Genomic DNA, 22,783 nt, shown 5'->3' with positions numbered 1-22,783 from the left:
TTAAGTGCTATAATCTTTGCGATTCTGTTCTGATATATGAAGAATGGCCTGTGGGCCGCATTACAGAAGATAGACTCCTTCCTTTCAGCCACTGCTCTTTTTCCAGCATTCTTCCCTGAACATAAAATGCCTCAATGCTTTTCCTTCTCTTCCTCTCCCCACCTTGCTACCCAAACAAATACATATGCACAGAGGGGAAGACCTCTGAGACCCTCTGACTCCACTCCATTTATATCAAGGTCTACTTTGCCTTTGCAGAGCCAAGTGGTGTAAAGGTTTTCTCCTCATCCATGTGTAAAAAAAAAAAAAAAAAAAACCGACAAAACAAAAAACAAAAAAAAAACAAAACAAACAAAAAAAAAAACACTGGCTTACCTAGAAAGCTCTCCTGACAACTGGTTAAAAAGATTTGGATAAACCTAACTTCTACAGGGTTTCTCTTATTTTGGCAGGGTAGATTGTATTCTCCCTGTATGAACCAAGCTCTTTTCCAGGAGGCATGCAAAAAAGATAGATAAGCCATAAACAAAGACTTTTTTTTCATGGCAAACAATCTAGTCCTCCAGTAGCCATTGCCAGTATATAGCAATGGGACATTACCACACTTGACTAGACCAGCTAGTTCCCACATTTCTATAACTCTATTATTTCCAGTGTTTCCTTGAATCATCTCAGTGACCTAAATAGAAATTCCTAAAACCAGGGATCATTCTCTTATGGCTCAAGTTTACCTCCTTCATCATGCCTAACCTTGTTGCATGATCCTCATAATCACAGGGTTAGCAACAATAAAACAAGATAAGTGTAATCTCCTGCATCCTTCTTCACAAAAGCAAAAATATACTGAGGGTTGATATTTCACGAGAAAATAAACATTTCTCATACTTTGTGCTGTGCTAATGAACTCAACTGATGAGAAACTTCACAAAGATATCCTTATCATAATCAAAATGATTTCAATTTCCTAAAACAGTAAATAGTTATTACTGAAATCACTGCCTAATCCTTTATTTTTGTTACAATGGAATTCTTTCACTTAAACACTTAGACTCTTCAATCTAAACAGAAATGGAAGGGCTGTGATTCTGAATATTTTTAGCTTGGCAGTGATGCCTTTTTCTGTGATCTCTGTTGCATTTGTCAATTTGCCGCCTTCCACAATTTAAATTCCATGGTTTCATGTACAAAAAATATTTTAAATTTATCACTCATGCTTCTCTAGCCATATGCCTATCTTTAAGATGTGTGAATTTCCATATAAAATTCACTGTTCCCATTTGGCAATTTAGTACCTTTAATTGTGCCAATCAACCATGTAAGATATCACAAACCATTGAGAGTATACAAAGAAAAACATACATGTCTTCAAAACTCTAGGATACAAAGCACACTGCTTAAAGACAGCCTACTTATTGCTGTAGTTCAGTTCAACCAGCTCAAAGTCTTACAGAACAACTGGAACCAGTGAATTCAATTCCTGAAGCCCTATATCACTTTCAGGTATTTAAATGAGTCGACTATACCCGTGATCTTACAGAAAGGATTCACAGTCATGACCAGAAAGGGCTAGAAATGACAAATTAAAGGGTAGAGACTTGAATTGTCAAATATCATTACAACAGGGACTATCTATAAAACTGCAGGTACTCCTGCCTTTTATATTCCCCAACAATAAATTTATAAGAAAAGGATTTAATGTTTTTAGCCTGTTACATAGGGATTTGTGTTTGTTTTAATAAAAAATAATTATTATCTTCACAGGCTTTGATAATACACATCATTTCCCATAAAAAGTTCAATGGTTATCAACTTACTAGCATACATTTGGGAAATTCTTTTCCTTTTTCTCTCTATTGCGTTTCACTACCCTAACTCATATTTTACTATTCCCTTGGCCCAGGGATAGATAGAAGCAATAAAATGCAATTCAAGTTGGTTTCACAGACAGTAAACATGCATTATGAATTTGAAACATACTGTTGGAAACATACTATGCTTGTTGAGCATGTATTTTAGAACTTCCTCTAAGACATTCATGACTAAAACCATATCTGGAACCATTCACTGTCCTTGGTTTCAGAATTCTCTGTGGTTTTATGAGATACTCATTAAAAACAAATAAACAAACAAAAAACCCCAAACCCCACACAGTCCAAACTGATGGCTTCTGAATCACACAATTTAGATAAGAGACATCTTCTCCATTGGAACACCAGTCAAAGGTCATTAATAATTTACAGGATTATATGAGAAGAGAAGTAATAATGAAAAATTCAGATTCAGTGAATTCCTAGAGGCACAGATTTGTGAATTTGTAGAGATTCCTACTTCAATCCTTGTTTTCCTCATTTAGGGCACTAAGTCCTTGAATGCTTCAGAGACTCCTACAAAGTAACACAGAATCAGGCTACACTCCCTACATTTTCACTTCTAATCAAGCTATATGCATGCCCTCTCTTATACAGTGTTCCAGTTAGTGCTCTAGGTCTTGGTTCTGGCTTTAGCTGTACCGCCATGCCAGAGCTGACTTTAAGGAATGAAGGACAGCACATCTTATTAAGATCACCATATTAGAACTGCCCGATTTGCATACACACAAAACCAAATCCAGGTGAGTATAAAAGATGTGTAGGAATCTCATGTAGAATCAAGGCTTTAGCAGTGCCTAATTGCATGCCTGTTGAACCTACAGCTAGACATATATTAATTGCTTTAAGAATCAACACATTAGGGCTGCCTAACTTACAGACTCATAAAACTGTATAACTATATGGGTGGGGGGGGGAGAATGCACACTAACCATATCTAGGACCAACATATTAGGGTCCACTAATTTTGCCAACTTTGAGTTTCCACAGTTTGATGACACCTGCTGTACTACATACTGTCCCTCCCATGGCTAGAAAGTTGAGTCTCTCCTATCACTCTGAATCACTTGATGTGACAGATGTATATATAGCTTTAGGGAGCCCAGGATACAATGATAACCAAAACTCTCCTATTTTCATCCACTATATATATGTGTGTATATGTGTGTGTGTGTGTGTGTGTGCATATATGTAGGCATGTATATATGTACATGCATGTATATATATACACACACACATAAATATATGGTGGATGAATATGTATGAAATATATATATGTGTGTGTGTATATATATATATATATATATATATATATATATATATATATAATATGCAAATGGAACTTCTAGTATGTTGTGTTGCTCACAAACTAGATCCAATCCACGGTGAAAACCTAGACAGTCACTAACAAGACTGAGAGAGAGCTAGTAATGACCATCTTCATCCCAGTGAAGCATTGTGGCCTTTTTCTCCTATCCCAAGGAAATATATGTGTAAGAAGAGAGGGTGGGTAATGAATGAATAGGAAGATTTCATTTGGACAGACTGCATGATTTTATACTGGATGAGCTCTTGCTACACTGAATAATTCCATCACAAATTAACTTGAAAAAGCTACCTCTTGTTGGTTTCCAGTGAAATGAATGTGGCACAGTTCCCTGCAGATTTTAGATTCCTGTAGCACTGAAGCCTAGTAATTCAGGATATAAAACTTCTTGCTTTATACAATCAATTTGGTTTCAATATTTACAAAAACAGACATATTTTGAATGTGTGGTGTGGTGTGCATTTTCACTTACCTTTTCCGCTGACTGAGCAGTGCCAAAAAAAATGGGAATGAAGGCAAGCCACACTATACATGTCGTGTACATAGTGAATCCAATGGGTTTGGCTTCATTAAAATTCTCTGGGACACCCCGAGTCTTGATGGCATACACAGTACATGTGACCATGAGAAGAATGCTATATCCCAAGGAGCAAATGATTTGGAGATCTGTAATGTCACATTTGAGAACTCCCCTGGCCTGCTCAGGGTTCATTGTCTTATGTTCATCATAGTCTATGATGATGTTGGGTGGGTCAACACCAAACCAAATGAAAACTCCTAGAAGCTGAACTGATATTAAACTGGAAGTGATTGCCAGCTGTGATGTTGGGCTTATGAGTCTGGGAGCTGTCACTGATTTCTTGCCCTGCTCAAATATGCGATAAATCCGATTGGTTTTTGTCAAGAGGGCTGCATAACTGATGCACATACCCAAGCCCAAGAAAACTCTCCGGAAAGAACACACGGCCACATCAGGTTTGGCTATCATCAGGAAAGTGATAATGTAGCAAAGAAAGATGCCAGTCAACAGAACGTAGCTCAGTTCCCGCCCAGATGCCCGGACAATGGGCGTGTCATTGTAGCGGATGAAAGTGGCCATGACAAAGATGGTGGCAATGATCCCCAACATTGCTAGGAAGACAGGGATGACGGCCCAGGGGGAATGCCACTCTAATTTGATGATGGGGATATCCTGGCAGCCGGTTCGGTTTTCATTGGGCCTCTGGTCGTAGGGGCAATGTTGGCATGTCATCTCATCAAACTGGTACTGGTAGCCATCACAAGGCTCACAGGTCCAGCAGCACGGAGTTCCCTTCTGAGTCTTCTTTCTTTGCCCAGGCTTGCATGGCAGTGTGCACACTGAGGGGGGATCTCCCGGACTCCTTTACCCCACTGCATGTCCTCTATCTGCAGCATAAGAAATGAGAAGGTGTAACTGGCAGATTAGTTAAGAGAAAAGGGAGAGAAGGAAACAACAACGATAGAAGCAGCATTTGAGACTTGGCAAGGCTAAAGAACTACCCACCTCCCTACAGTTAGTTTGAACTAAGACCAAGATTTGACCCCAACTATTCCACCACAGCATCCTTACTTTTTGCTACTATGGAGTATGCCAAACATGCCTGATTTTAAGATTTCCCTGTGGTTGGGGCACCTGGGTGGCTCAGTCGGTTAAGCATCCAGACTCTTGATTTCTGCTCAGGTCATGATCTCACAGTTCGTGGATCAAGCCCCAAATCAGTATGGAGCCTGCCTGGGATTATCTCTCCCTCTCTCTCTCTGCCCTTTGCCGGCTCGTGTTCTTTCTGTCTCTCAAAATAAAGAAATAATAATAATAAAAAAATTCCCTGTGGCAACTGTTAAAAAATACATATTCCCTATTCCTACCCTACACATTCCAAACAAGAATATACTAAAAGGAAAAAACAAAAAAACAAAACAAATGAACAAAAAAAAAAAAACCCAACTACCTTTGGATCTTTAACAAATCTTTAACAAATGATAAATCAAAACACAAATTTTAAGTAATGTGAAATGTTACATGCATCTCCCTTATTAGCTGCTTTTTAAAAATTTGTTTTAAAATTATTTTAGGTGATATTGCAATGTTTACTACCTTTCCTAAAATTCTGTAGGCATCACTGCCATTATCAATGAGAAATTTTGAAGCAAATTCATTTTAGTCTATTATTTATCACATAGGAGTAATAAGGTTCATTACTGAAGGGTATATAATGGTAGTTGGCCATATCTAAGTAATTGGTAAGCATTTGAATAAAAAAATATGGTCTGGAAACCTTTCAATATTGGCCACGTACCTACCTATTCAGAGATGAAATTTAAAACTAAAATACCGTATCCTAGAAGAGGATGAATGTTGATTTGCTTTAATTAGAATAGTGGTTTTCTAGAGGGCAATTCATAATCAACAGTGTTCTGAGAAATAATGTCATTAGAAACAAAGAAAAAGTAGTGTCGGGCTGAAATTTCATTGTAGCAGAGATCTCTTACTTGTCAGCACACCATCTACTCTTCCTCTTTCCTGATATTGGTTCCTCAGAACTCTTTCTACATGCTTGCTGTGAGATGAAACTTACACTGAAGCTCCAGGGGTTGCTCACATGACCCAGTCTTGGCCAGTTAATGTACAGCAGGGGTTCTCAAGCTTGAGAATGCTTCACTAGGAGGGTTCCTTACCACCCAGTATACTGGGTCCCACAGTAGGATTTTTTGACTGGGTATAGAAGGGACCTGAGAATAAGTATTTCTAACCAAATCTTTGGTGATGTTTCTGGGGATTATCTAGGGACCACACTTTGTCAAAAATGGATACATTCCAACCTCCTAGCCACAGAATATGGGTCAGGGATGGGATTGTTATAGAATGGAGAGGAATTTAATTTCATTTTTACTGAGATTATACGTAATAAAAATATCTCGTTTTTGTTGGACTGGCAGTTTGTAGGATATAATGATGCCAGTGTGCAAGGCTATAAGAATGAAGGAGTTTCTAAAAGAGAGAAGTCAACAAAAAGAAAAGCATTACTGAGAAAGAGAAGAAGAGAGATTACTAAGGAGCCTGTTTGAGCTACTTGAGACAGCCATGCCTGAAGCATGAATTCCCTAGACTATGCCATTATACAAGCCAGTAAATTCTGCTATGCTGAAACACTTTCAATGGCATTTCTGTTACTTGTGATCAACAGTCCTGAAAAATACATGTATTAAATAACTTAAATAAAAAATATAAATTAAATATGACTTTAATTAAGTCAGAAAATTAATTCATAGAATAAATGCCAATGAACAAATTTAGCTGAAATTCCCCATACCTTTTTTTTTAATGTTTATTTATTTTTGAGAGAGAGAGAGAGAGAGAGAGAGAGAGTCAGAGCACAAGCAGGGGAGGGGCAGGGACACAGGGAGACACAGAACCCAAAGCAGGCTCCAAGCTGTCAGCACAAAGTCCATGGGGCACCAACTGATAGCCCATGAATCATGACCTGAGCAGAAGTCAGATGCTCAACCGACTGAGCCACCCAGGCACCCCTTATCCCCCACACCTTTTTAATACAGTTGGACTAAAAAAATAGGATAGAAAAATACTGGAAAATCTGAGCCTTTTTAAAAATGCATAATTTTAAGAGATGAGGGGGAAAGCAAACTAATTTATTGCTCTTGGAAGTTTAGTACTGTATTAAAACAGAATGCAATGTATAGCAGGGTGTGATACTTACATCAAAACCCGAGTTAAGATCCACATTCAAAATCTAAAACAAATGTAGTTAACTTTGAAAAATAATGGCTCAGGGATTAAGCTTCATAAATTATCATAGCCTTGTAATGGTTGAATTTGAACTTTAAACAGAGACCCAAAAATCTTCAGATGACTTGTGTAAACCCATTTGCCTCAGCACAAAGCCCAAGTCAGTACTAATAAATCTAACTAAATATAAAACATAATCATCTCTTTCTCAACATCATGATTTTTGAGGCAGTAAGTCACTGGCAGCCATCCCAAAGTCATAAAATTAAGGAAATAATTTGTAATAAGCGATAAAAAGATACACATTAACTTTACAAATGTCAAACTGCGAGAAGATAGAACCTAAAAAATTGCTATTATTAATACAAATGTTTCCAAATGTCAAATTAAAAGGTCCTACTCCTGGTTAGTAAGAAAGATTAACCAAAAAAAAAAAAAACAACCCAGAAACCTATAAATATATTTCATTAGCTAAACTTCAGATTGCCTAATTCTAACACTAGTAGATAGTAATATGCCATATGATTAAACTTGATCTATGGGAATAGATGAAGGGCTCATACAAATATAAAAACAAATTATCATTATCTGTAATATTTTACAGCCAATTTCAAATGTTGCCAGCTATTTCTTTCCCCTTGGAATAAAATAAAATGCCCAGCAATGCTGAACAGCTTTTTTCCACCCTTAACTTATCCAAATATATACAAGAGCTATAACCACAAACATTACATTGACTGATTACTTAATTTGTTTTCAATTTTCATTTAAAGTACATCTCAACTCCGTTTAATTGTATATATTACAGCAACAAAGTTGCCTCTTGCACCAAATGAACAAAAGTCTAATTTACTCGCTTTGCCAAAAAAATCATTATTGAAAATATATTGTGTTGAATGAAGATACCAAGTAACCTTTAAAAGCTCTAGTAAGTGAGAATTCTTCTAAAGCGATACATATGATTTGTGTATATCTATACCCATCCTCACACACTCAGTGGCTTGTTTCATAAGAATAAACAGTCAGCTGCAAATGCCCATGGATACTTATTAAAGGGAGAATACTCATTTAGGACTATGAATATTCAAGTATAGTGTCAATTTTCTTTGCCAGAGGCTAGTAGGAATGTAGATTTCTATTCTATTTTGATGGCTGCAACAAAACCAAGTTTCCCTTAGCTGGAAAGCCAAAGTGAAGGTGCAGAAAGATTAGAAAAAAGGGCTAGGATGTTTACTGCCATCTTCTTTAGAAGATACAGTCCTACATTCCCTGATTAAGGATGCATTTTCCTCCCGGACACCATTGTTTATAGTCATTGGATACTGGGTCTGCTCAGTAGCTGGCTCATGGGGAAGAGATGTTGAAATAGATTATATGGATAGGCAGATCAATTGTTTAGGAAAGAAATGTAGTTCTGGCCAATGAAAGCAAACATAAGCCTGATGTCGAGTCCTAGGAATGTGGTTCTTCGCTCTTAAAAGAGATACAAGGAAGAGATCTATGGTCTTTAGCCTTTGAACTCTGATGTGTACAAACATGATGTATGGAGCTGCAGCAGCCACTTTTTAACCATGAAGACAAGCTTATGGGAAAAAAGCCCATATCCTAGGATAGAAAACAATAGATAAAAAAAGAATTTTTGTCTTTGATGGTGCTGAAATAATTTCTAGGCCCAAGATGGAGCCACTGCTGCTCAGGATGTCACCTCAGCAAACCAAACTTGGATAAGTTCTGTGCCCCTATAAACAAGTTCCCCTTGACCAGACACACAGTGTACTCAGTTAGCCAGTCTCAGAATGCCAAACCAACTCTGAGCCTTCTTGGCCCAAACAAGATTGACTATATGGCCCCAGACTATCAGTTCTTTTCTGTTTGTCTTTTCCTTGTTGTTTATTCTTTACCCTGTAAAAAGCTTCCTGCCTTGCATCCCATTTTGTGGTTCTCTGAAAGGAGACTGTCTAGTTCATGAAGTGTTTAAAGTTAGTTTCTATCATCTAAATGATCTTCATTAATCATTCTTTAACAGTACGATAATGATGTCACCAAATTAACCAACACTGGTGCTAATGTAACCCTGAATTTTGAACATGAAATGATAAACTTTCCTTAGTGGTTGGCCAATATTGCCTGCATAGTCAACTACTTGCAATGAAACATTCTAACAAATACACTTTTTCTTACTTCTGCATCTACTACGTGAACACCTTCTGAGACTGTTAGACAATTAGCCAATAATTCAAATTCTAATAGGGATAGCAAGTAGCTCCAGAAGGAAAAGGGACTTTCAAACAACAAATGATCAGAAACACTTGTCTTGTCTCCTGGGAATGCTCTTAAAAGAGAGTAGGAAAGCCCCAGACTCAGAATATCAGCTGGGACTCCATTGCTCCTGGCTCAGAGAGGAAACGATGAAAAAGCACCTGTCAGCTCAAGTTCTCTAGCACATGTGATTGGCAAAGAAATATTGGGGTCTGGCTCTAGTAGAGAGTGAGCTACTTCACAGGGAATGTGCAGACCTTATAATCACTGGAATTTTAAAATAAAACCAAATTAGTTGCTGTCTTACTGCCAAAGGCAGAACTCAAACAAAAGCAGAATACACTGTTTGGTGTATCATTTGTATCTAGTAGAAATCTGTTCTTTTCCCCACATAGACATTTTCTATCTAAGTGAAAATTTTGTCACTGCAGGGATATTTTCTTTAGTGAAATTCCATTTGCATGTTTCCTAAGCTTACTCTGTAGACCAAGCTGGCTGGTGCTTTTATTGAATAATTCTCTACAATATTATTTTTTTACTTATTAAAACCTTAATAGAATAAGCTAATTTTAAAAGAGCCTTCTTATTAAAACACTATTTGTTCATTAAAATATATTTGTCCTGTCTAATTTTTGGAAAGAGCGTTTTAGGAAAAATGAGCAGGAATATTTAATCCTTGATATTAGAAAAGAGCCAGGTTTCAGTTCTGCGGGGGGCGGGGGGGTCAAGTAAGCAAGGTAGAGGGGCTACCAAGAGCTTCGCAAGGAATCCTGTAGCAGCATTCAATGGCTTTTTCTTTTTTAAGACTCAGCTTCTATTTTTAAACCATAGGCAGTATGACTAGACTATGAAACAGAATTTCAGGGCTGCCATATTACGATAAAAACACTCATTAATTCATATTCTACCTATTCAAACTATATAAAAGAACATTTTTTTTTAAGAGAGAAAGAGAGAGAGGGAGAGAGCAGAGGAGGGGAAGAGAGAGAGGGAGACACAGACTCTGAAGCAGGCTTCAGGCTCTGAACTGTCAGCACAGAGCCCGATGCGGGGCTCAAACTCACAAACCCCGGAGATCATGACCGGAGCTGAAGTTGGACGATTAACCGACTGAGCCACCCAGGCGTCCCAAGAATCATCTTTGTTTTTAATGTACTCTAGGAAGAAAGTGGCACCACCATATTGTTAGGGAAGGCTTTTTGCTATGGTAGAACCTGGGCATTCTCATGGAAAGATCCAGAGCTTCATCTCACCACCGAGCCCCTGGAAGTCCAAGGCGTTGATAAATTTATGCTGTCATAGAGATTTTATTTTGAATTAAGCCAGTGGTTCCTAAACCTGTCACACATGTGAATCACTTGGAGAGCCTCTAAAATTTTCAAAGAAGCATCAGTGTCTTTTAAAACTCCTCAGGTGAAAGGTAGACAGGTTTGGGAACCACTGAACCACACACTCTGAAGAGCTGGGGTTTGGAAGAAAATCTTTGTGCTGTGTAGACAACTTAGTGACCACAGAGGTGGTCTTCCCTGGACTTCTATTCTCAACCTTACGATACAGTATCTCTCATTAAAAGTCAGAATGGGTCACATAAAATGCTCAGTGATATTCTGACAATTTAATGGGACAGTATGAAGCTATCGTGAAATTACAGAGTTGCATGGTCAGTAAGGTCTCTAGGCTTACGTTTCATTATGTCATTGGCCAAACAATTTAAAATGCCTACGGCAGCAGAACATAGAAAGTAAATGAATGGAGAGGTAGTGAGACATTTCTGTCCCCAAAACAACCAAGTCTAAAGGAACACAGTAAGATTATGCATACTTAGAAATAGGTGTTAAATTATACATCAAGAAGAGATTTCATAATAGTTCTGCCTAAATGATCTGCACTCACTGTTTCAATGCCTGTATTTCCCTCAAATACAAGCAACAGTGGGTGGGTGCTTGTTTTTAAGTGTATATAATTGAAACCTCCCAGATTAACTGAACAGTTTGCCCCTACAGTAAATCTAGGTTTCTCATTCTTTATGAAGCTTTTCTCTATTTCTAACTAAAAGGGATGACTAGGCTTGGTTTCAGAACTTCTTTTTTATCCTCCCCACCCCCTACTCAGAATATATGGAACCTTCTGATTTTTTTTTAAAGTTGATGCCTTTTTAAAGATATCATGTACTCTAAGGGCCAAACAGTGCACATCTGCTGACACTAGTTAGCTGCCTCTTTCTGAAACAATACTGTCACTATAGAAGCCATCTCCTTATAGTGTATATGCTGACTACAAGTGACCACTGATCTATTCCCTCTCTGGGGACAGTTCCCTAAAAGATGCTTAGCAATCAAATATTAGGTATTTAATCTTGTGTAATTACTAAATACATTTCAAAGTACTTTTTAAAAAAGCTGGGTCTAACAATAACATATTCTAATAATAACGTGAACATATTCATGTGGATGCCTCAAAAATACCTCCCATTAGGGGCGCCTGGGTGGCGCAGTCGGTTAAGCGTCCGACTTCAGCCAGGTCACGATCTCGCGGTCCGTGAGTTCGAGCCCCGCGTCAGGCTCTGGGCTGATGGCTCGGAGCCTGGAGCCTGTTTCTGATTCTGTGTCTCCCTCTCTCTCTGCCCCTCCCCCGTTCATGCTCTGTCTCTCTCTGTCCCAAAAATAAATAAAAAACGTTGAAAAAAAAAAAATACCTCCCATTAAACTTGTTTAAAATTAAACTCATGATTTACTCAGGGACTGGCAAACTACTGCCCATGGGCTGAATCCTGCCCACTGCCTGTTTTGTCAATAATATTGTATCAGAGCATCATCTCAGTTGTTCACTTACATGTTGTCTATGGCCAGTTTTTTGTTACAATGGCAGAAGTGAGTAGCTGTGAATGCATGGACCGCAAGGCCTAAAGTATATACTATCTGGCCCTTTATAGAAAATATTTACTGACACAGATCCAAAGAAAACAAAATGACAAAGCCCTAGTGCATGGCAACCTTATGTATCTGTAAACCATAAGTTTTGTCATCTTCAACATCTCCCATCCTCTTGGCCCCTCATAGTTAAGTTACCAACACATCATGTAGATTTTACCTCTTGAAATCACTTAAGTTAATCATTTCATATAACAAACTATTTATTAAATACAGGCACATCTTGATTTATTGCTCTTCCTTTTATGGCCCTTAGGAGGTATGGCATTTTTTACAAATTGTAAGTTTGTGGCAACCTTGCACTGAGCAAGTCTGTGGGCACCATTTTTCCTACAGCATTTTTCACTTTGTATCTCTATATCATGTTTTGTAACTCTCACAATATTTTAAATTTGTTCATATTATTGTATCTGTTATGATTACCCATGATTCATGATCTCTGATGCTCAATTATAATTGTTATGGGTCGCCATGAACCACTCCCACATAAAATGGTGAGTGGGTTTTATTTAATTGATAATTTATTTAATAAATAAATGTTGTGTGTGTTCTGACTACTCTACCAGCCAGCTGTTCCCCCATCTTCCTGCCTCTCCTTAGGCTTCCCTATTTCCTAAGACACAACAATACTGAAATTAAGGTAATTAATAACCCTACAATGGGCTGTAGTGTTCAAGGGAAATGAATTTGGCGGACTTCATTGTTGTCTTATTTTAAGAAATTACCACAGCCATACCAGCCTTCAGCAACCACCACCCTGATCAGTCAGGAGACACTGACATTAAGGCAAAACACCCCACCAGCAAAAAACCAAACCAAACCAAACCAAAACAAAACAAAACAAACAAAACAACAAAATAAACCCAAGTTGACAAATGTTCAGACGAACATTTTTTAGCAATAAAGTATTCTTTAAGTTATGTACATTATTTAAGACACAATCTCATATTGCATACTTAATAAACTAAAGTCTAGTATAAACTTCTATATGCACTGGGAAACCAAAAAGTTCATCTGACAGTATTTACTGTGATATACACTTCATTGTGGTGGTTTGGAACCAAACCCGTACTACCTCTGAGGCATGCCTGCAAACTTTTTGGTGCTGCACCCTGTTTATTTGCTGAGAACAAACAGGAAAAAAAAAAGTGCCTTAGAGAAATGAATCCTCTTTTCTCATCTTTGCTATCACCATCTCCTCTGCAAAATCTTTCTGTGGAGTTTCCCCACCTCCCTTTTCCTGCTGGCTCCCTCCTAATCCCATTAGCTGCACTACAGCCAGAAGGGTCCTTTAGCATGCTGATTTGGTCATGTCACCTTTATGCTTAAGCTCTTTAGTGACTTCTTGCTATAAAACATCCTAGATGCGTCATAATCCAGCAGGCACACAGAGCAATAGGCTTTAGCTGGGTTCCATGAGGGTTCCTGCCCCAGCATGAGTATGGGCCACAATATGCTGTTCTGTGATTCTTCGGTTCACTAAATTCTTGCTCAGGAGGTCCCTACCCCCACTGAATTGGCTCTTCCTTTAATAAACTCTAAAGACCCCCCCTTAAAGAACTTAACACAATTTGTAATTATGCACATATGTTACTTCATTAAGGTCTTAACTCCCAATTTATACATAAGCTTCTTGAAATCAGAGCTTCTGTCCACTTTATTCACTTGTTAGAAACTCAAAATCTGGGAGGAGGCTCCATAACATTGTTGGACTGAATGGGTGAATGGTAGTGTGAAGGACCGAGGAGACTGACCAGTCCTCTAGAACTGATTTTCTCCGGCCAAAATTCGAGTTTGATTCTAACTAACAATGAAAGGATCCCTAATTACGTATGTGAGTCTCCCTGTTTTCAGGTCATTTACTATACATCTATAGAGTGAAAGTTTACACTTGAAAAGTCTTTGGCATTTTCTTCAGGGAAGAAAGGGAATTAAATATGGAGCACTGAAATGCTAGGTAGAGGGGAAATTAATACAATTAACACATCACAGAAAAGGAAAAAAACAAGTCATGGACAATTTGCAGCCAAGGGCAGAACTTGATTTGAATAGGTCTCTGTGTCACCAGCTAGACCCCAAGACTTGGCCTTTACTGCCCACCTGCTTGTACTCACTAACCTCTGTCTTACATTTTTCCCTGAGCTCTTCTTTCTGGCTTTTCCCTTAACGCAGACAAATGAAACCTGAAACCACCCCAGGTGATAGACTCTCCTGACAACACCTGCCTTAGACCTAGACCACCTAGACCTTTTCAGCTAAACCTGAGTTGTGCCTGCACAGATGGATCATGGAGTCACCTCTAGAATGACCTACAATTATCTTTACCTCATTGTAGCACTAAACTCTCCACCCAAGGAGGAGTCTTAGCCTCATTTACATAACATACAATGTAAGTATATATAAGCTTGTTTACTTCAGGCACATGTGTGACCTTATGCCCACCTCTACATAGGATGGCAAGGCTCCCCTATGCCCTCTCCCAGAGAATCACCACTTGGGAAGCCACTCCTCATGATCTCCTTGTTTGCTGCAAATAAAAGTTTTCATTGTGGGACAACTCAACCTAGTGCAGGTTCTGACTCACCAAGGAGTGAACTCATGTTGGCTCAGTTACACCTGATCATATAGGCAGAAAGAGCTAGGGGCTCCTAGGGAAATGAAGACAAGGTATAGCTTTCTTGACATAAGAAAACTCATTTTAGGCTTCTGGCCATCTTGTGATCTATGCCTGACTAGCACTACTTGCCCAAAGCACATTTCTTGCAGAACTTCCTGGAATATGTTGGGGCACCTGGGTGGCTCAGTCAGTTGAACATCTGACTTCAGCTCAGATCATGATCTCATGGGTCGTGGGTTCGGGCCCTGTGTAGGGCTCTGTGCTGATAGCTCGGAGCCTGGAGCCTGCTTCGAATTCTGTGTCGCCCCCTCTCTCTGCCCTTACCCTGCTCATGCTCTTTCTCTGTCTCTCAAAAATGAATAAACGTTAAAAAAAATAACTTCCTGGAATATGTCAAAATTGCAGAAGAAGAGACCCCAGTAGATAATGATTTTAAGGCAACAAAAGAATGTTAGAATAGCCACAGATATAATCATCATATCGGGGACAATAAATCAGTGGTCAAAGTCCCAGTGCTGGTTCAAAAGTAAAAATTGATTGACCTTATGCACATTCTTGAATTATCTTTGCAAGATTTAAACCCCTGTGAGCACTCAAATACTAAACCAACAAAAGCCAGAGAACTGATGATGCTGACTCTTGTGGAACCTCCTGATCTTGACTTGGATTCTGTCACCTTAAGATGACTTTTGCCCCACTTCCATGCTGAACTGCCTAGCATGCAAGCACCCTAAGTTTAAAACTTCCCCAATTTTGTTGTTCAGGGAGACACAGCTTTGGGAAAGATCTCCAGTGTTCTCCTTGACTTGTTGCAAAAAAAATCCTCCCATTTCCTATTCCTTCGTTCAGTTGTATCTTTCACTCACCATCAACCAAGAGGCAAACCCATTTTGGAGTAACAAAATTTTCTCTGAATACTACCTTCTCCATTAGCAAGGTTAGCTACAGCTCAAAGTAGAAAGAGCATGATCTGTGAAGTCCAACTTTCCTGGGTTCAAAGATAGATTTCATTACGTCCAGACTTTATACCCAAAGGCAAGTAGACAATCAGAGTATCTTTTTTGCCAAGCTTATCGGTTATGAAGACTGAAGGAGATAACATGTCTAAAGAATTAGCATGGTGCCTGACACATTGTAGCTTCCTGAATAATTGTCATTAGAATATTCTAGGGCATCAATGAGCAACTTAAGCCATGCAAAGAACATTAGGATGGCCATTCCCAATTCTCCGTTCACTCTTGAGTGCTGACGCTTCCAATGGAATATCACCAGCGATAATGCGATAGCAGCATTTCAGACTCTATGCATCAAAAAGTGAACATAGCATTTTTCTTCCCTTTCTTGATTTCACTTACCCCCTCCAAACTGTCTTGGTATAGTGGAGTAGTTAACATGAATGTGGAACTCAGAGGCACATGTACTAAAATCCTAACAGAGTAATCTTGGACAAGGCATTTATGTTCTCTGAGCTTTATTTTTTGATCTATGAAATTTAGATGGTAAGAGTACATCCTAGACTTACTGAGAAAATTAGTGTATGTGACACACATTGTTTTACACATGGTGAAAACTAAATGAGTTATGTCTATTCAAATCATGATTAGTGACCATACTGTCACTTAATTTTTTTTTTTAACATTTATTCATCTTTGAGAGAGACAGAGTGTGAGTGAGGGAGGAGCAGAGAGAGAGGGAGACACAGAATCTGAAGCAGGCTCCAGGCTCTGAGCTGTCAGCACAGAGCCTGATGCGGGACTCGAACTCACTGACTGCGAGATCGTGACCTGAGCTGAAGTCGGACACTTAACCAACTGAGCCACCCAGGCGCTCCCATACTGTCACTTTTGATACCTCTCTTCCCTTGCTCCCCTCAAAAAATAACAGTTGCAAAGTTCGTTCCAGTCTTCTTCTGTGAACCTGTTTTGTCTTTGCCCCCAATGACAAGGATCTACTAAAGTTATCATTATTGTGTTCTCTTACTTGCTTTCTGATTTTAGGTCTTCCCTTTCACTTCTTACTTTATTATTCTGGTATCATTTTATAACAGTTATAGTCAATGAAACATCCAGGCGTTTACTTGTTTGTCTCTCTCCACTTGAAGAGAGCACATTCAAGTTGTTTCCTTATGTTTACCTTGTACCTAGAGGAGCCGCTCAAAAACTCTTTGTCATGAAGTTGCCTTCTTGGAAGGTGTGGGTCTATTGCAGCTTGGATTAAAATCCACTGCCCACCTGACACAGCGCAGACACCTGATTTTGGCAATCAAGTCCCTCCTCTCCTGCCTCATCTGCTTTCACCAACCACCCTAACACCCATTACTCTTCTAGAAAAGGGCACTGTTTATGTTTCCCTTTGATACCCTGTGATTCCCCATTGGCACTCTTCCATTCACACTCAGCCTTTAGCTGTTATGCTTTCCTCTAATTCTTAAACAACTAGCTCAAATGTCCCAAATCTTCCCTGATGCCTCTTTGCTACAAATACACTCTCCCTTTGTTGACATCTCTTAGCATTTGTATCTGTACTATTCTTCTACCTCTTATACTTTGAAAACTGGGGCCCACCATGTATTTTTTTAAAACCCTTTAGAGCCTAGAAGGTGGACTGGAACCGCTACAGATTCCATTCCAAGAAAGAACTCTCAGGATTAGGACATAAACGGATAAATCCTTAGGAGAAAAAAAAATGGCTTCTTGTTAATGCCCTTCAACACTCCTGTATTCTTGCTTTTTGTTTGAGCTTCCCAACTCTGACTTGCTTAAATATGACAAACTATACAAGCAAGAACAATAGAAGTCCTCATATCACTGCTACTAAATCTTCTTTTCTAACCAGTTCAGCCATTCATCTTAGGTTTTCACACCCGAGGCAACTTGCAAATTGCTTTTCACCCACTCACCTGGGGTGAGTCATGCCATCTGCCAGGTAAGTGGGGAAGAATGCTGATCAGTTTACCATCTGAGAGAAGAAGGGCTTTTGATTTGCCTTCTTTTTTTTCTTTTTTCTCCTTTCTATTTTTGTAAGCTCTGAGTATTTTGCTTCCCTCTTCTAAACTAGAGGAAAGAAACTGTTTTTATACTGATTTTTTTTTTTTTAGGAAACTTACCCCACATTTCATTCTGATGAATACTAGCCCTGCAATATATTATTTTGAACATAGGAACCTCCCCCCACCCCAGTCACCTCGCATTAACCATTGCCATGTCAGGAGGGACCAAAGAACAGTTTATTAAAGAGCCTGAGAAATCTTGCTGTTAAAAAGAGACTATGCTTTGATTTAAGCCAGTGGTTTCTAATTCATTTGAGTGCAGAACAAGCATTCTTTACCCTTCTGTAACATCGATTTTCTCAACATCCTGCAGAATCTGTATCTGTCCAATAACACTAAGGAAAACAGTGACATTAGTTTATTAATACTTTGGGATTCTAGCACCATCTTTCAGATCTTTTCCCTTCTTGGATGAGTGTAATCTGTCACATCATGGAAGGTCAAAGAACATGAAATGGATTGTCACCCATCAGGATGCTAGTTGGATCATCTTTGGCTCCCATGAAGGTTCATTTCCTCACCAGTAAGTGGAGTTAGCTAATGGAGAATCAAATACAACTGTATATATGAGACTATTTAAAAATACTTAATATTCAATTAAAGTAAGTATTTTTATTTCTTCTGGGTTTTTTTTTTTCATAAGAAAGAGAATAAACTAGTATTCATGAATTTTTTAGCTTTCTCTTTTTCACTGCCTCCACCCCTTTGACCACACAGCCTTATTAACTGGCATGTCCTCTCCCCTACTCAGGTCAGCAAGACTGAGCCAAATGTGTCTTCCTGATGAGCATCAGGCAAGCCAAACTAAAAAGTTAACCTTCATATTACAGGGCAATGGGCTACAGCTGCCTACAAATTGAGCTTAAGACAGCAGTGTTTAAACCATATACTTTTCAATGATGATTGGAAATTTACCTCTTTAAGAGACATCTCCACATTAATCCAAGGAAAAAAACTCAAATAATTGGAATTACAGGCTCAGTTGTCAGCTCAGAAGATGTGGTAGTGACATATTTCGGTAAGAAGCCCTTTGGGTTCGTTCACACTACATCTAAGTAAGCAGCCATCTACTGCCACTAAATTCTGTCCCATGCCATAAGGAGTTTTGCAGAAGGCTGTGGAGATGTTAGACTAATTAAGAAATGGAGTCTATGATCTCACACATTTAAAGTTCACAAAGCTAAGACAGAATTGACCTCTAAACCAAACAGGATATGGTATGGACTGAATTCTCTCCCAAATTCTCATGTTGAAGCCCAATCCGAATGGGATGATATTAGGAGGTGGGGCCTCTGGGAGGTAATTATGTCACTAATGTGGAGCCATCTTGAATTGGATTAGTGTCCTTACACAAGAGATTCCAGGGCACTCTCTCACCCATTCAGCCCTATGAGGACACAGTGAAAAGACAGGGGTTCCTGAACCAGGATGCAGATTTTCATCAGACACCGAATCTGCTGATGTTTTGATCTTGGACCTCCCAGCCTCCGTAACTGTGAAAAATCAATTTCTGTTGTTTACAAGCCACCCAGTGAATGATATTTGGTCATGATAGCTTGAATGAATGGGGACAGCATATTTGTTTATTTTTACAGGGAGAAGCGAGGTTATCTTCAGCAAGCAAGGCAAATGAAGTGTTTATTTGATTCAGCTTATCTTATGAGGAATGCTAGACAACTAAATAAAGGGATATGAAAAGTACTTTTTCATCATGGAAAGTGCATACAGGACTGCAGGAACTATGAAGTCTGGAAAGGATCTTTCACAGCAAAATTTTTAAGGAGACATGTTTTTAAATCATCCTCCAGACATCATCTTGTATTTCTCCTGTCTCCTAATTCAAAGGCCACTAAGAAGCTCCTGTGCTCATGCACCACATTAAGCAATGACAATACAGATATGAGAAACACTTAATTCTTCTCTCTCAATAGGATTCTGGTGTCATGCTGGACATTTGCACGTAAATGTCACTAAAATCCAATGTAACTCAAGATACAATTGTGGCCCAACTGATCCTTTACCTGCCTTTGTAGGATACTGGAGCAGAGTCTCTGGATGAATACGCACTCTTTAGAGGGACAAAAGTGGGGAGAAAGCAACTAGGAAGAGTGAGCAGCTCAAGCAAATCCAAGAAAGCATGAAAACACTCAATTCAGGGATGGGGTTGAGGATAAAGGGCTATAAGTATTTTAAGTTGAGCTGAAATACAGAGTACAAGTTAAAAATAAAGAAGATAATGTTAGAGACAGACACAGACAGGCACCAGATCATGGAAAATCAGTTTGCTTATTATTGATTCAACAACTATTTACTGTCTACCCAGTATACACAAAGTGTTGTTGATTAGGATATGGCTGATGATCCAGTTGGATAGGATTCCTTACCTCAAAGAGCTTAAGTTAGTAAGACAAATAAACAATACAACAAAAACATATATTATAACAAGTGTTAAGCAGGGAATAAATAATGTACTAATGCAGGAATAACAAGAGGGCAGCTCCTCTCCATAGATAAAGAGAAAAGGTAATTTTTAAGCTATGACCTGAAAGGTAAGGACACAAGCATGGGAATTAACAGGGCTACTGCTAAGGCCCTGAGGCTGAGAAGACTGGCATGTTGTAACAGTGTCTCTCCAACTTGAATTTGTGAACAAATCCCCTGGGAATCTTGTTACAGTGCAAAGTTTGATTTAGTCCACCTGGAGTGGGACTGATATTTTGCATTTTTAACAAGCTCCCAGGTGACAGTGCTGGTCTAAGGACTACACATTAACAGCAAAGTGTTAAGGAACTGAAGTCAGAATGTCCAGAGCCTAGATGTGGGATTAACAACACTCTCAATAGGGGCGGAGACTAAGAAGGAGATCAACCCAGAACTGTTGTGCATCCTACTAGGAAGGATATGGTTATCAGCAAGGCTACTATTTATTTTCCTCCTTTATGGAGCAGTAGGGGAGAGTGAATATGGGGCATCTTCCGGAAAAAAAAAAAAAAAGTTGCTGAGTCAAGTCTCCTTTTTATAACAACGGGCTTCCTGGCAAACAAACCAATGGCAGCTGGAGATTCTTATCTCTGGGATGCTCCTATCCAGGATGTACCTAGTCAGTGTGAAATTGCTTATGTTAAACAAACCAGCTAGAATCTATCAATTTACAGGGTATGATATCCTAGAAAACACCTTGTAAGCTGTGTGCCTATCTAAGTTTAAAATAATGGTGTTTCATGTCCAGAAAAAGTTTTTTCTTTCTATGTAGCCACATATTACTTACAAACCTCATTTCTTACCCAGAGACCAAAAGGAAGAAAGGACCCAGGGGATGGTGTTGATACTTTCAGACCTCTCCCTACTTTGTCTGTGTCTCACAATTATTTGTAACTCTGGAATTCAAAGTAAAAATCTTGTTAGTGGGTTTTATGGACATGAAGAATGTCCTCCCCAAATTCTTAAGTTAAAGGCCTAACTCTAATGCCATGTGACTCTATTTTGAGATGAGGCTTTAAGCAGATTATTAAGGTTGAACAAAGCCCCAAGGGTGAGGCCCTAGTCTGACAGAACCAGTGTCCTTATAAGATGTAAAGAGTCGTCAGGAGTGTGTGTATGTACACAGTAAAGGACACATGAGGACACAGCAAGAAGTTGGCATCTACAAGCCAGGAAGAGAGGTCTCAGCAGACACCAAGCCTGCTGGCACCTTGATCTTGGACTCTAGTCTCCAGAACTGGGAGATAATACATTTCTGAGGTTGAAGCCACCCAGTGTGTGGTATTCTGTTACAGTGGCCTGAGCTAATACGCTGGGTAAAATCACTGATTTGTGCAAATCGGGTTTGACAAACTAATCCTCTATGTTAACTCACCTTTGCAGAGAAGTTGCAAAATAACCCCGTACAATGACGGATGACTCAAAGCCATAGTACTCTGCCCTGGATATGTTGGGAGGTTTTGACATCAAAGGAAAAAAAAAAAAAGGAAAAAAAGAAACATACCCACATCAAGGCCGCCCAGCCAGAGGGGGTCTGATTTAATTGTTCAGGGCCTATATATCAGTAGATTTTAAAAGTTCCCCATATGATTCTCATGTGCAGCCAGAGGTTTGAAATAGTGGCTGAAATTATGTTTTTAAAGATGTTTCTGGAGACCCTGGATGCAGGGATGGCTTGTGGGAAGTCTGTAAATCAATGTGTGTCACAAACCTTGGGTTTTGTCCACCCCAGACCTGTTAGGTGATAAATTAGCACCGCTTTCCCTTCATTTCAAACCTCCAAGTGCTCCCTTCTGTCAGAGCCCTGAACCTTCTGTGGGATGAGAAACCAAGCAGTGATGTAAGGCCCACACATCCCATCGATGCCTGGAGCACCAGGTCCCTCTGTAACTGCCCATTTTAATGAAAAAAAGTAACTGTTAATATATATGCATTATTGAAATGCACTCTCTAGTCTTTCTTGCCAACCTGCACATTTCTGTAATAAGCCATTTGTTCTGAGCTCAATTATTTTGTGATGTTTGATTAAACAAAATCAGTACCAAAATAATTCTATTAGGGTTAATTGACATCTTCTCGGAGGAAAATTAACCACTTTGTTGGACATGCTTTTAATAACAAGCTTCCCAGATTTCAATGGCCATATTTGAACACAATTCTTGAGGACTGCTCTGAAGATTGAATACAACCTTACAGATGGTTTTTACAAAACAGTTACCATGTGAACAGATCAAAGAATTATTCAGCCTTATAGACAGCACTATAATAATCATAAGACTTGGCAGCTAGGATTTATCTATTAAAGCCTTGTAATTAGTTTCTTAATCCAGAACTTGAAAATGGTAATAGTTTAATGCCCAAACTATGTCAGTAACATTTAGGTAATGCAATCTACTGAAATAGATGAACTTCGAATTCTCTTAGGAAATACAATGAGATGAAGAGGAAGTTAGTTTGCACCTGGGTCAGATAAGCTTTCTGAGCAT

General features: G+C 38.9%; 1 protein-coding gene across 1 annotated transcript in view; it reads right to left on the bottom strand.

Annotated features, from left to right (window-relative positions):
- Window positions 1-22,783, bottom strand: part of GRM7 (glutamate metabotropic receptor 7) — a 735,854-nt gene that overhangs the window by 156,217 nt on the left and 556,854 nt on the right. The window contains exon 10 of the mRNA XM_042930029.1: window positions 3,668-4,566. Coding sequence (XP_042785963.1) covers window positions 3,668-4,566 — 899 coding nt within the window. The remainder of the gene's footprint in view (window positions 1-3,667; window positions 4,567-22,783) is intronic.

The sequence above is a fragment of the Panthera leo genome, chromosome A2, assembly GCF_018350215.1.
Source record: "Panthera leo isolate Ple1 chromosome A2, P.leo_Ple1_pat1.1, whole genome shotgun sequence".
Classification (NCBI taxonomy): Eukaryota; Metazoa; Chordata; class Mammalia; order Carnivora; family Felidae; genus Panthera; species Panthera leo.
The sequence above is the reverse complement of the archived record's forward strand: the minus strand, read 5'-3'. Positions and strand labels throughout refer to the sequence as shown.